Source organism: Cyanistes caeruleus, chromosome Z, assembly GCF_971803275.1.
Source record: "Cyanistes caeruleus chromosome Z, bCyaCae1.hap1.1, whole genome shotgun sequence".
Lineage (NCBI taxonomy): Eukaryota > Metazoa > Chordata > Aves > Passeriformes > Paridae > Cyanistes > Cyanistes caeruleus.
The window spans coordinates 53,923,900-53,939,858 of record NC_141732.1 but is presented as its reverse complement, the minus strand read 5'-3'; the positions used below and the strand labels follow the sequence as shown (position 1 = coordinate 53,939,858).

General features: G+C 37.4%; 1 protein-coding gene across 8 annotated transcripts in view; it reads right to left on the bottom strand.

Annotated features, from left to right (window-relative positions):
- Nucleotides 1-15,959, bottom strand: part of GLIS3 (GLIS family zinc finger 3) — a 153,719-nt gene that overhangs the window by 31,679 nt on the left and 106,081 nt on the right. For all 8 annotated transcript variants that reach the window (XM_086867905.1, XM_086867903.1, XM_086867904.1 and 5 more), the window contains exons 4-5: nucleotides 10,627-10,788; nucleotides 9,069-9,179 (exon numbers count right to left, since the gene is read on the bottom strand). In XM_086867905.1, coding sequence (XP_086724031.1) covers nucleotides 9,069-9,179; nucleotides 10,627-10,788 — 273 coding nt within the window. The remainder of the gene's footprint in view (nucleotides 1-9,068; nucleotides 9,180-10,626; nucleotides 10,789-15,959) is intronic.

Here is a 15,959-nt window from a genome sequence, read left to right as displayed (position 1 = left end):
CTTCTTCAAGCAGTACCAAGAGGCTTGTAGTTGGTTTTTGTGTGAACATCAGTCTAATAGCTGACCTGCTCAATTCAAAAAGAAGGAAAAGAACCCCTACTTTTTCATGCCAGACTGATTTGGGGATATAGATATTATATGATATTGCTAAGCACCAGTAAATATAGCCTGACAAAGAAAACACTTTAGAATTACACTGCGGAATTATTTGCTTTCCCTTTCTGAAAATACATCTGTTTGTCAAATTTTCACTTAATGAGAGGAAAAATGTGTAAAATAAACACATACTTATCCACCAGGTGCTTAATTTAGTACAAACATATTTTTCTCCCTATCACAAATTACCAAAAATTGCCATGGTAATCTGTAGATAATATCAACAATTGTTAGTATACAGAAAGAGGTTTTCAGATTGAATTTTTTCTTTTCCTTTAGTTGCAGCATCCTTTATATAACACTGGCCTTCACTTTAAATATTTGATTCTGTACTTATCTCCACTGGAACCTAAATTCATGTACCAGATCATACATGAATATACTCTCTTCAAAATAGTATTTTGAATAGAGTCTAGGACTAGAAAAACTCTACTACTCTACTATCAGGAGGTCAAAATCATTACCTTCAGGCATACAACTTCTACTTTTTCGAAGATTCCTCAGGACAACCCTGTACATTTTCACTGTGAGATACCTGTTTAGAGTGTTTCATGGCATGATATCAGCATCATCCAGATAGGAACTTTCTAACACAGTTTTGAGTACTAGACAGCAAGCATTCTTTAGTGCAGTGTGCTGGTCATTCGGGGGATCCATCTTCCAGCTCCGTGTCCTGAGCATCACATAAACAGAGTGTTTATCATACACACCAATCACACATTCTTCAGCTATCCCCACTTACTAGATGTATATCTATTACTTTATTTTACACAGTCACACTCCTTATCAGCTGCCCACACCCATATCTGTGTGAAATTGCAGAGGAGATCTCAGCCTGGAACAGGAACACTCATTGAGGACAGTACTAAAAACATGAAGGGATATCTGTGCTGGTGTCAGGGTGCTGAACGGAAACCTCCTACGCATCCTATGCACAGATTAAATCTTGCTTGCTTAGACCCTGGAGCTGCTTAAGAAGCATGATGAACAGGACAGTTCATTTAAAGTCCATACTGAAGTGTGATAGGCTAATGAGAATCATAGAATTATAGAATCATTTAGGTTGAAAAATACCAGTATGATCACCAAGTCCAAGTGTACACCCAGAACTGCCAAGTCCACCCATGGACTCGCTCTACCAGGCCACCATAAGAAAGAAAGTTTCCTGCTCTATCAAGACCATATTCATGCATATGCTGTGGGGCAAGGAAGTGAAGATGAAGAATCAGGGAAAAGGATATTGCTTCATATAAAAAATGGACTTGAAGAACATGAAATACTATGAGCATGAACTGACAGCTGATTACAGAATTTTGAGACAATCTGGATTTTTTTTTCTGCAGTGGGTGTAAATGTAATGAGCATGACAGCATTTTTTTTTTATTTTCTTTCTTGTGCACTTTTCAATATGTCACTGATAGAGCTCACAGGAGTATAAGCTCACGACAGAAAGCAAGTACAGGAAGGAATCAGTATATGGAATAACAAACGTTAACCAATGAGTAAAACAAACCAACACTCTCCTGGTTATACAACTGCCATAGCTGTCAGAACACCATGAAAACCATTGGAGGATTTCAACTTTCACTTCTCCCTGGTGAACAAAGTTCTAAGTGTAGCGCTGGCAAAGCATATCCCCCACAATGGATCTTCCTTGGATGCCTTGCGCATCCCCCACAGCACACACCGCTGCTGCAGCAGCAGGGCGCTCAGCCACAGACAGTGCTACACTGCCTTCAGACCCTGTTTTCCTGTGTCTCACTGACCACACTCAAAAGAACTGGTCATTCCTAGCCTCAAAAGTTTTCCAACAAATTGTATGATTAAATTCCTTAAACACTGTTGGCCATTCGTAATCCCTTTTTGCAAACATGCCTTTCACGAAAAATTGCTGAATGTCATGGTGTCTGATTTATACTTCATTCCGAAGACAGGAAGTAAAGGGATTAAAGTTGGGGATTAAAACACTTACTCCTTACTGCATTTTCTTCTGCAGAATAGTTTCTTAGTTGCCATGAGCACTGCTCACTGATCCCATGGCCCTGAATGCACTTCTTTTTGCACTGGTGACATCTTTTAAGTGGCCTTCATAGAGAACAAATGAGAGAAAATATCCTTATTTTCAATTGCTCTCAAAGCAAGAAACTAGATTGGCTTCTCTTTCAACCCATTCTCTCCCCTTTGCGGCTGAAACAGTAAAATCTGAACTAAGAGCCTGAATAAGGTCTGAAGGACGCAGAAGCTGTTTATCTCATATGGTAGTATGTTTGCTCCCCATGAGGAAGGTGCTCACAAACAGAGCAGTTCCTCCAGATTAATATAGTCACATAATGGAGACTGTCACTGGTAATTAGCTCAGTGCCTGAATGACCTTCTAAAACACCAATGGTGTAATGCTCTAACCCTCCTTGGCTCCCTCCTTCCTCATCAATTAAACATTCTGACTTGGAAAAAAATGTTTTAAAAATATTTTCTGTCATTTAAGGAACACAATAACCACTGTGCTTCTTGAATTGCAAAAAAAAGCTTTGTTCAAATACTGAGAAATAAAAGAAAGAAAAAACTGAAAACCCATCATGAAATTAACAAACAAAGGATACTATCTAAAAAAAAAAAAATCCCCAAACACTGTTTTCTTTACACTATTCACAAAATCTAAAGGCTGGTATAAAATCTTGGTTTTTCTAGAATCTTTAAACAAACTGGTAGCTTCATCAGTTGTGTGGTAAAATCAATATGTAGTCACAATAAGAAGCCTGTTTCTACTCTACTGTAAAACAATTAAAAAATAAGCCATCAAGAAGTATGCAGCTCTGTAAGAGGCAAGAGGTGTGTATTATTTTGCTGAGGGAATAATCAATTTGCTGACATAACTCAAATAACAGGAAGCCAGACAAACTCTCAAAACTTAATAGAAATTTTCATGTTAACCTTTTGAAAACACCTGTATGTCTTGGTTCCAGAGAAATATTGTTCAGTAGAAGAACACCATGTCTTAAAGCAATTGTGTTTTCTCCCATTTCTTGTTTTCATTGTAAGGTGGACAGGTTTATATATCATACCACTGGTTGGGATAATAAGTGTTTTAGAGCAGCCCGGTGCAAAAGAGCTTGGGAATGATGGTTGACAAAAAATTCAATGTGACCCAGCAACGTGTGATCCCAGCCCAGAGAGCCAAATGTGTCCTGGGCTGCATCCAGAGCAGCGTGGGCAGCAGGGCCAGGGAGGGGATTCTGCCCCTCTGCTCTGCTGAGACCTCACTGCAGGGCTGCATCAGCTCTGGGGTGCCAGAACAGGAAGGATGTGAAGCTATTGGATTAAGTCCAGAGGAGGCCACAAATTTCATCAGAGGACAGGCGCACCTCCCCTACAAAGACAGGCTGAGGAATTTGGGGCTGTTCAGCTTGGATAAGACCTCAAAGGAGCTTTCCAGTATCTGAAGGGGGCCTTCAGGGAAGCTGGAGAAGGACCCTTATTCAGGAACTGTATTGATATGAAAAGGTGACTGGCTTAAAACTGAAAGACAGGTTTAAACTAAATGAAGAAATTCTGTACTGTGAGGGATGAGACACTGGATCAGGTTGCCCAGAGATGCTGTAGATGTCTCATCCCTGGAAGTATTCAAGACCAGGCTGGATGGGGCTTTGAGCAACCTGGTCTAGAGGGAGGTGTCCCTGCCCATGGCAAGGGCACTGAAATTAGAGATTCTTTAAGGCCCCTTCCAAGCCAAACTATTGTATATTCTATATATATTGCATATTACAGGGCTCTAAGAAAGAAGAGGTGTACTTTTAGGAAAGGAATATAAAACAACTAGGCTTCAGAATAATTCAATTATTAAGATCTGCCTCTAAAGGTGAGGATTTTATATTCCCTTTTTGCTAATACGGAGGTTCCACAGTGGGAGAAGAGGAATACCTATAGGACCTTTATAAACAACCTTCTGTAAAGCCCCCTCAGTTCAGACTGGAACCCTTATCAAGCTCAGCAGAGGCCACTCAGCAAAGGAATGCCAGTAATTGCTTTGGCCAGGTGGTTTATATCCTTACCCCATTGTTTCCAATGTGCTCCATACCTAGTGTATGCTCTATTAGCCTCTACTACAGTCTGAAGTAGGAGTGGATATAGCTGAGGCATCAAACTGCCTGTTTCATCTCTGCAGTGTGGCCTATCACCATTTTTCTTACTGTAATCAGAAACAGTACTCTGAAAACTTCCTACCACTGCTAGCTGATCAATCTTGGAAGAGCAATAAATGCAATGGGGAAGAAATCAAGCATAACTAGCACTGGGATTAGAGAAATCCCGATTGCCTTCTGTGCTTTATTCCTGCACAGCAAAATAACACCTGAAAATACTTCCTTCCAGTCAGATATCACAGAACAAATTATGGAAGCATCCATCATGACTGGGATAATGTTTTGCTAGCTTCCCAAAAGTGACTGTTCAGCCATCATTTTACAACTGACCAATCTGTGTGAAAAAGAAGGATTATCAGGCAGAAATAAATCGGTCTAGAAGCCCTGTACGTAACCCCTTATCTCCTTTGATCTCACCACTCCCATCATTCCTTAGTGATTTGGTGCATGTACCATATGAACTACAATTTTTAAAAATCTCCATCATGGTCTAGATAATTTTCAGAAATATCCTTTGGACTGCCTTTCCTGAAGCTATGGCTCCATGATATTTGGTTTTTGGGAGAGAGAGTACAAAAATTTTTGTCCTGGAAAAATCCATCAAAATAAACATAATTCCTGTGTTAGGCTAAGACTAAATAGTGACCTAGAAGTATCAGTGATTCATCTGCTGAGGTGTTAACCTACCTGGTCCGTTCAATCATTGTATGGGTTCCTCCAGACCCATATGTACCATAAATGGTACAGGTTTACAGAGGCAGTTGTCAGGTAAGCATTCAATACCTCAAAGCTTGTCTAAATAATATATCCCAACTGAGCCATATATAATTTAAATAAAAAGACCAAAGACATGATCTTGTCACTATTAGAACTGCCAAAGAATCAAAGGCTGGTCAGCTGAATGAGAAAATTATTTGGTATATGTAAATCATCCTTCAATTCAAAGTCCAGACTAAGAATTTTGCATTCCCTTTAGCTGGTCATGTTTATGTCAACTGTTCAGATTATATCTTTCTTTTCTTCCCAAAGATGGACCTAAGTAGTTGTATCTTTAATTGTTTCACTTTCTTTTAATTAAATAGAAACAATCTTTTAAATCATTGCTGATTTTGCTTTTTTGGCAGGACACATAAGCCTAAAGTGCTATTATATATGACAACAGTTATTCACTGGTGTGGATAAAATTAAAACTATCTGAAAGTATAGCCACTGCATTGTTCAGATGATAAGGTAAATGTTACTGATCTTGTCTTGGCCAAACAGCTGCACAAAATCAGAACTATCTTTTGTCCTTTTTAAATTATCTCTTATTGCTTGAAAACGCACTTTTTAAAAAGAGAAAATCTTTAAGAAAGGCAGTGGACATTGCAGATGTTCATGACAAGATGTACAAAACCAGTGGAGAGTCCATTCCATTTCATTCCATTCACAGTGGGAATTGCACTGCAGTATTTGAAAGTGAATTAAATATTTTCTTTAGATTTACCAGAACAGATTTCTTCAGCACAACTGCTACAGAAATAGCAAATTACTTTTCATTATATACTTCAATGGAAAAGACAATGATCTCATACTTGTACAAGGCTGAATGCTCTCTTACACAAAGAGCATACTGGCAGTATTGACTTTATACAGGCTTCAAACCATGGGGTCACTCTTACAAAGAAGGCTGAGGGAGCTGGGCCTGTTCACCTTGAGATGACTGAGAGGGGACCTCATCAATGCCTGCAAGTTTCTGAAGGGAGGGTGTCAGAGGCTTTTCCCAGCAGTCCCAGACCATAGGGCAAGAGACAACAGGCAGAAACTGATGCACAGCAAACGCCACCGGAACACGAGGAAGAACTGCATCACTGCAGGTGTGACTGAGCACTGGAACAGATTTCCCAGAGAGGCTGTGGAGTCTCCCTCACTGGGGATATGCAAGAGCAGTACGGCCAGATCCTGTGCCATGTGGTCTGGGAAGACCCTGCTTGGGCAGGGGGGTTGGACCAGGTGACCTGCTGCTCCCTTCCAACCTGACCCATCCTGTGGTTATGTGTTCTTATAGCACAGGATCTGGATTTTGTTAATGATGTGATATGGACACAATAATGAGTAGAATGATATGAATGATATGAGCAGAACAGAACAATATTTTACTTTTTATTTATTTATATATTACGAAGGGCAGTAGTGCAGAACAGCACAGCCTTGGAGAAATAGATAAAGGATGTAACTTAGGCAAACAGAAAACATAAAACACAAGCAGGATGCCAACTCAGCTCTGCTAGGCTGACAAAGCAGAAGTAATGCAAAAAAATAAACTGTGCTCACTCAAAAGCAGGGCTTGAGGAACAGGCACCTGAAAAGGACATGAGACATTGAAGACAGATCTCAAGGAACTTATAAGGACTTTTGATAAGGGGTGAGACTATGTAAAACAAAGTAAAACATATACATCCAGTAAGGGGGGATAGCTAATGAATATGTGATCATTTTTGTATGATAAACACTCTGTTTACCCAACACTCAGGAATTTGATTTGAGACAGGACCCTCCAGTGCACACTGCAGTAAAGAATGACCACTCTCTAATACTCAAAGCCATGAGTTTCTATCCAGCTGACTGAGGTATCACAATGTTCCATAATTTCATTTTCATTATCTTCAATAAAAAGACTTGCCAAAACCAAAAGAGCTACGGATTCTTGATTTTGAATACAGTACCATCAGTTCACAAATGAAAGACATTTGTGCTTTACTGAAATCAAAAAAGTATAGCCAACTGAAAATATGCTTACTTGTCTAGCCAATTTACAAAAAAAAAATCTTGTAAATTGATGTCCTTTCAAAGCTGAAATGAGAACAAGATTAAAAATAGAACACATTTCAAAACTAACTGTAGTTGAGAGGCATGTTGTACATTACCATTCCTCTCAGCATCAGTTTAATCTCTCATTTTGGGAACTGTCTAGTTTTCTTTCACTGACTTCTTGGCTTAGAAGAAACCTCATTTATCTTCCCAATGGAAAGATGAAATCCAGGAAGAGTCAGCAATTTTTCCTTTCAAAAACATGATAGCAAACACTGCTTTTTAACCCACCAAAGTATTTTAAAATTATAGACTGACTATTACAGTGCATAGAGGATATACCTAAAATGTTTTACTAAACATTTTCAGCATCTATTCCCAGATATTTGCATGGTATTTGTGTACGTTTGCCCTCATTTTTGTAAAAGAATTTTTGTGAAGAATTTTTCAAATTACACAAAGGTGAGTAAAGTAGGCATGACTATCTTTATTCTCTCATGGCTCTACCTTCCTTTGAAGAGTAAATGAAATGTTATTGTACTATCCATTAAATTACTTTTATTAAATGCATTTATGCTGGGATCTTCTTGGATTTCATGTCATTATGTGGCAAGATTCCCAGTTAAATGTGTTTAGTGGATAACTAGGGGTTGGGAAGTAAAGGGGAACAGTAGCTGCATTACAGATTTGCATGAAAGGAATTTTGCCTTATATGGTAAGTCATAATCACACATCAGCAGAAATGGCTTAAAATAACTGAGAGGTGGAAATTTACCTATATCCCATTGCATAATCCCAGCTCAGAGAGCCCAGGAAAGAGTCAAATCTTTGAAGAAACATCTACAGAATCCGGGGTGAAGACTCAATGTAAACATCAGCACAGCACATAAGATTCCACCCTTACGAATATACTTCATCTTGCTATTTAAGTCTCTGCAACATCAAAGACACATTTGCAGGTACAGTCTTGGAGAGCCAGCAACTTAAGATGCCACAATAATGTCACTTGGTATGCAGGGGGAGGTTAAAAGGAGGATTAAAACCAGTCAGGCACAATATATTAAAGGAATCCATGACTAACGGGGTGTGACAGCAAAGGGTTTCATTCTTTTCAACAGAAAAGATCCCTAGGGCTTGAAGTATTAGTCCACTGTGCCTTTATCACCTTGGAATTTTTATGGTTATTTTTGATGAAGTCACATTTTTGTAATTACCTTTTTTTGGCATTAAGCCAATTTTCACTTTTTAATTAAATCCATAAATAACTTTAATTCTTCATTAAAAGGTTTGTTGTTCTTATTTTTTATTACTGTCAGGAAATATTTCAAATACCAAAGCATAATGTTAGTTAGTAATTATAACTCCACAAAGGTCCAGTAACTATCTACGTTGTACCTTGTAAACATTGTGCCAGTGATTAATAGGAGCTATGATGATAAATGCTCAAAAAACCAATTCCCTTAGGTCACAACTCAGCTCTTTAGAGATGCACTTATACATATAAACAGTTGATGACTCATGGGCTTGACATCCACAGGGAATCAGCACTGTGAAATATCTTGGTGTTATTGGAAGTATCTGGAATATGCAAATACCATTTAGAGCTTAATCCCACATGCTGCCCTCAAAATCCAACCTTCCATCTGAGACTGGCCAGTATGGTGTAATACTGTGTACTTACCAAGTGGCATAATTTGAAACCAAGCATTTCTGTTTGCAAAAATTATTTTTATTTGCCTTGTCATATTAATTTAGTAATTAACCATCACATCAGAAAACATACAGCATAAAGGCAGCATCGGGCAGCCTTGTCAAGTCAAAGATTAAATTATCTATATACGAACCACATCTATTTATGATTTGCTCTTTTTTCTAGTTCAAAGTCTGAAATCAACCCAAGTACTTGAAGATGGATTGAAACATCTAATATTATTACACTGATTACTTCACATAAACTTCATGTCAAGACAGCAGAAAAATTACCTTTTTCCTGACTTGTTGATCTTTGGAAGAATGGGCTTTCACATGTTTTCTCAGGGAACTTGGATCTGTGTATCGCTTAGTACATCCTGGAATCTCACATGCATAAGGTTTCTAAATCAGAAAGAAAAAGGATAAAGCTGCTGTTGTATCACAGATTATTTTAACTCAAGAGAACCCTTTCTGAGCCTTGGGATCCTGCAAACCACATTACTACAGAACAAAAATATTGTACATGATTACAAGTGGAATGCTTGGCAATTTTTTTAGAAAAGGAAAGGATGAAGTAAAGCTTTAAAGGAAGACAAACAGAAGGAAAGCTTTCATTACAGCACTTTTCATTATTACCTTTTTTTTTTCTTAGCATTACAATGAGTATTGCTAGATATACTTACAATTCTTCCACCCTCAGAGCAATCTTTGACTTAATCAGAAATTACAGTCTTTAGTGAATCAGGTAAAGAAACTGCAGTAAAGGCCCAGAAAGACTGTTTAGGATTATAGAAGGATCTGCTTCAGGAAAAGAGAACAAGAAAAAGTGTTAGTTTACTATATTACAAAGAAGGCAAGAAAAAACAAGCACTGAATACTAAAGTTTCAAAAATATTACATACCAAAAAAATAAAATGTATCTTAATGTGAAGTACTGACCAAATCCTTCAGCTCACATTTTCTAATAACACTTCATTATTATTATTAATAATTACTTAATTTTAGAAAAAAAACCTGTAAAATATCCTGTAATATCTTTATAGTTTTCTTAAAAGAATGCCCAAAAAATCTAACTCACATAATCTTCTCATCTTGCTTGTTCTGTCTGTTTTCCCTGAAGATTTTTAGGTTCACAATACTAAGTATTAAATGAACATTAGGTCCAACTCTTTCCTGAAAGTAGCTATTCAGCAATTTATCCACTTATGTTTCACAAATAATTTCTGAAAACACTTTGTACAAATTATTAACGTGCCGGCCTTAGTATAAATTATATCAACTATATAACTATACTATATACATTGTATTCAACTATTTTTTAGCAGCCATTTAATTCAAATGGCACTGTTTTAGTTGCACTTCTGGACTTCTGCCCTTTGGGAACTCTCTCTGATCAAACAAAACCTTTTTTTCTGAAACAGAGGTTTTTAAACAAACCTCAGCTGTGCCTCAAATTTACAAGGGACAATCTGTTGTCACAAAACTTTTTAGATTTACAAAATTATTCTGGCTCTCTTGACTTTCTGGTACATGCCCCAGCCTGAACTTTTCATCAAAGAAAAGCACTTTATATAGCAGACTGTTTCAGTTTCCCTAAAGGTCAGCTAAGTGGGAGAAAGCTCCTACCTCTACCTGCAGCACAGACCATGGAACTGTGGTCTTTCTATCAACCAGCCAAACATCTTCTCGCATGCTTTGATTACTGGGTTACTTTTGAAGCAGCTTCAGCAGCCTCATCAGTCCACCCTCCTGTCTCTAAGGGTATGGGCTACCTGCTGTCACCAGGCTGGAGGAAAGGAGCAGATGGTCTAATTTACAGGGGGCTGCAGTGGGGCTTCTGTGTCCTTACAGTGTCCAAGTGTGTCCTCTGGTGCTTGGCGCGGTCGCTGGAGTTGCTGAATGCTTTCTGGCAGCCAGGGTGCTGGCAAAGGTACGGCTTCTCACCCGTGTGGCTCCTTAAGTGAATCTTGAGATTTTCTAGTCTGGAAAAGGCTTTCTTGCAACCCTCAAACTAGAAAAGAGAAAGAAAATATTCAATGGAAAGCGCACACACAGTAAACTGCAACAGCAAAAACGGAACAGAAGGGTAAAAGGGCATGCAGAGACCTCCAGCCTGCTATGGCTGGGCAGCTCCACAGGGCCTCGCTTCTCAGTGTGGGTGTTGCTGCAGGCTTCAAACCATTTAGACTGTAAAAATGTACCTATCCTCTCTCCACGTGGCTGAGTTAGGAGAGTGTGTCCTACATTTTGCAGATGGCACACTGAGGCCCAAAGGGACCAAGCAGCTGAGAGTGCAGCACCTGTCTGGGAAACACAGCACCAGCTGATTCTCCTCCCTGTCACACACAGAGAGCAAAATGGTCTCTGTGAGGTTCCCAAGACCTCTGCTAGCCATCCCTGTCTCAGCTCCAGGCTTCCTTGGATATTAGCAACTGAGCCACACAGAGGCATCCCTCAGTACCAACCCAACCTATAGAGCAACAGCAAAGACATGCAGGGAAATTTCAGTCTGAAATGCAAAAAGTGAAATGATTTCTGAAATAATTATTTACATTTCTGCCATGAGTAAATGTATGAAGTACTAAAAATACTGTAAGCCTATCAAAATACGATGTAATTCCTATAGGGAACGAAAAATCATGCATCATGAACCATCAACATATTGCATCTATACCTAATCAAGCATCTGTGGAGAAATCTATGTTTATATAAACAGAAAACAAGTTTTTCATCTATCATGTTCTCGTAGCATACTGTAGCCTAGGGGAAACTAGAAGATCTATTCTATGTGACACCAACATTTTTACATATACTTGATTTCAGTTAGGCCCAAATATTTATGAATATCAGAAGTATAGGCTTTCTAAAGTTTTATCTGTCAGGATCAGTTAATCTCATTAGTTTCCGTTGCTGCATATCCCACATATGCATATTCTGATGCATAACGAATTGCTAGTTCGTGGTTCTTGCATGCTTGCAAAAATAATAATTCTGTAGTAGAGATGTCAAACATTTCTAAAGCTAACACAAAAATTTCCATCATTTCACTACCTATTAATTTTATTAATTTGAAAAGAAACAGGCCATTTTTCACTGGTGTCAGAACCACACAACTAAATTTTAAAATATATTATGCATTGCATGCAAGTTTACAAAAGCACAAGTAGGAAAAATGACATAATCTGGTAGTAATTAGCATGCCTTTCTTAAAAATCTGTAACATCCTCAAAAAAAGAGAAAAAAATTATATAAAATTTGTATCACTTAATTTTAAGTACCTCTTTTGGATTACTGCAAAAATGCATTAGAAGTTCAAAGAATAAAGTATAAATCACATTACCTATAAACCAGCAATATTAGAATTGAGCTTCAGAAATTAAAGCTTGCTATAGAGGATGAACCACCTCTGTTATTCATTTCACGGGTTTGAGTTTCATGGGTTTTGGATAAAGGGATGGAATATAAATAAAAAGCTTCATGGCTTGACACATTTTCTGAAGTGCATTCCTACACATGCACCTCAGAACTGCTAGAACAGTTTGCTCAGTGCTCCATCCAGCCCTGGCTTGAACATTTCCAGGGATGAGACAACTTCTCTGGGCAACCTGTGCCAGTGTCTCAGCACCCTGACAATAATGAATTTCTTCTTAACATCTAATATAAATATACTCTTTCAGTTTTAAGACTTCAAAATAATGACTTTCGAAAAGCAAAACAATTCAAGAGTGCCTCTGTTAAAATTAGAAAGAAATCTACTGATTAGCCTATCTTGCACAGACAAGTTATTATTTTGTAATAACATCATGAAAGAACACACTCTAATACATTCTAATAACTGTAACTATGCCGTACATAAGAATAATTGTAGTATCTCAAGAAACCATTAATTTTTATAGGGTAAAACTCAGATCAATGAACAAGTTGTAGAAGCATGACTCTTGTGTTTATTTTGCAGGTTATTAAACTGAATTTTCAAGTATGCAAATGAACTTAAACATGCAAATGACTGTTTATATGGCTGTAAAATTACCATTAATTTTAAGTGGGCAAAAAAAATGTTTAAGTAAGCAGAACTGGGGAGCCTTAACATAGCAGAACTGGGAAGTCTTAACATATGAATTTAAGAATTATTATTTCTGAAGACTTCTGCATTGCAGAATATAAACTGGAAGATAAGATAGTTCCCTCCATAGCCTTGAATTACTGTCTGGCATATTCACAAGGCAATATAGCTGTATATTGCTGGAAAGGTCATTCTAGCAAAACAGTCTACAAGCCTGTATTACTAAAAATACCATCTTTACTCAACAGTTAATGAATGTTTCTTCTATAAATCAAATTTCTTAAAGCCTTGGAAATCTTTGATACTTAAGATAAAAGGAATGAAAAGATACTCCTTTCAACAACACAGAACACACTCTCTATCCTGATAAACAGATTTCAGTGGAAGTATCGCAGACAAGACAGGATCACTTATGGGGGAAAAAACTCAGGTAGTTCATAGATGTTTCTGAAATGGAACTCATAGTTTTCTAAGATATTAACTGTTGCAGTCACCTAAGTATATGGCATACCTTTAGCATTCTGAATCTGTTTAATAGTCTTAAACATATCCTGATTAAACCAGATTTTTTGCAAGTGTGAAATTAATTGTGCAATGTTTTCCTAAACCACAATACAGAAATCAGTTACTCAGCTTTTATTTTTACTGCTGCATGCAAATTGAAACCATTAAGTAGCTCATACAGAAAATTTCCTCTCTGTACTTCCCAAAGTTCTTTTTAAAATACATTCATGTTTACTTTCTCCTTTTATAAAGACAATTATGAAAAGCAAGAAACAATATATTTACAGGGAAAGGTAAAAAACTGAAAAAAAAAGCAGTCTTATGACTTTAAAATGTTTGTATTCTCATGAGTGCACTGTTCATCCTTGTTAACACAGACATGATGCTCAGCATAACAGGCAACCCTCCTGTAAAATGACAATATAATTTCATAGGTTATATAAAATATCTGTGCAACACGCAAAGCCCTGCTGGATGGAATATGCATGTCTGAGCCCTGACTGGAATTCTCTATGAAATATATTCAAACTCTTGAACTACAGAAGAGCATGGTAACACCTGTGTGACTACTTCAATATCAGTAGCAGGTAAGCCAGTGGTCATATGACTATGAAATTAGTCAGTTTTCTCTGCAAAATAAACTGTTCTTACCATCTCAGTTGATCACTAGCATAGCAAATATTGAAGAACATGTTCTGGCAGACCTCTGTCTGAGCTCTGATCCATTCACTGAAAAGTATGTAGTCTTTATATAAAAGTCAAACACAGTCAGCCTAGCTTCTTCTTAATTCAGTATCTAATATTATCTGGTATTAAATATATTCAAGTTTTCCTGTCTGAATTGATTTTGCTTCAGCACCAGTGTATTTTCTTTTGTAATTTTTCTGCTGTATTAACATTACTAGCAATGCAAATAGTAACTTTTGATTCTAGGTATTTTCTGTTATCAAATCATTTAACCTTCTCCCAAAAAATTTATACATATCAAAAGTATTTGCTTTCTCAGACCTACTCCAAACCCCCCCAAAATTGAAATGAAGTTCATTACTTTTAGAAATACTGACACCTGAACAATATTTGATTTTACAGAAATGTTCAATTCAGTATACAAGATAATGCTACTGTCCTCAAGTTTGGGTTTTTTCATCTGAACCAGTTATACAGTGATCCACAAATATTTTTAAGCATTATCGTATGTGGCAAAGAATTATCTTTTATTTTCTGAAGTATGAAGCATAAGCATTTCCCTTCTCCATTGTCATGTGTGAAGAAACACTTATGGGATATTAAAATTAATACATTTTATTTCAAGTTCCTCATCTGGTCTGTCTCTAAGCTTACTGGGAGAGGGGTGGTTTTCCTTTTTAAATTTGACTTTGCTAAACATTAGCCTGCCTACAACCATTAAATTTCAGCAGCTGGCTTTCTGTGTACAAGAGCTAGCTATTGTTCACACAATATCTCATTAACAAACATAGATACTTCAGGGACAGAATGCATTTGCTCTTCAGTAAAGCTGAATACATGTCTCAGGCAAGAAGCAAAAGAGACTGAGAGCCCCTCAAAAGGCTCTGATACAGGGAAACACATGAGCTACATTCAAATGACCTCAGAAAGTTAGATATGGCATGTGCTTGATGGAAAGGTGAAGAACTCTTTAAATCTCTGTCAATCTGACTTGGGGGAAATCAACCCAACCCTAAGTACACACAGAGGTGGTCCAAATGCCCAGAGTTTCAAAATACCAGCTCACTTAGCTTAGTATCCTGTTCAGTCACGGGCAACCTCATGATGCAAAATAAGAAGAAAAACGTGCACCCAGAAACTAAGATACATATCAGAGGGGAGAAATTCCTTGCTGATTTTAAAGGACAAGATAAGAAACTTTACCCTAGCAAAAGTAACTTTCCATGGAAAACCTAAAGAAAATAATCAACATTTCCACCTTCCATGACACTTCTTCATTAAGCACTTCATTAAATTGGAGTGGTCCAAGGATTCATGACATCATGTGGGATGGGTTTTCCCCATTGCATCCACACAGGTAAGAAAACCAGCAGTTTCACAGATAATTCAAATCAGACCTAGCTCTTTTTTTTTTTTTTTTTTTTCTTTTTCCAGGCAATGCATGGCAAACCCACATTAATCTATGACTGATTGCACATGACCACATAGACACATACTCTAAAAACTTCTCACACTATATTATTGGGTCCCCTTCTGACTACTTCTGCATTCATCTGGGATAAAAAATACGTGATCATTATTTCAGTGGTTATCAATGTTAAGTATTCAAGTAACATAATCAAACTCCCTTTTTCACCTATTCCAGGATCATCCTTGCCTTCTTTAAGGCTTTTATTTCTTCACAGCATTCTACAGAGGGTTTTGGTTATAGTTGGTAGGATTAAATTCCGACTCAGACTTCTTTCTAGGTATAATTTCTTATATTGTAATTATAAACTACATGCCTTCATTTCTTCTTATGTTTCTTCGCATCCAGCTGATTCACCGTGTACCTTTTTATGCTGCAATAATCTAGCAAATGCTGGATTGTTGTCAATGGGATAGTCTCAGTATCTGTAGCTCTACTAGTCCCTGTTAAAAGTACAAAT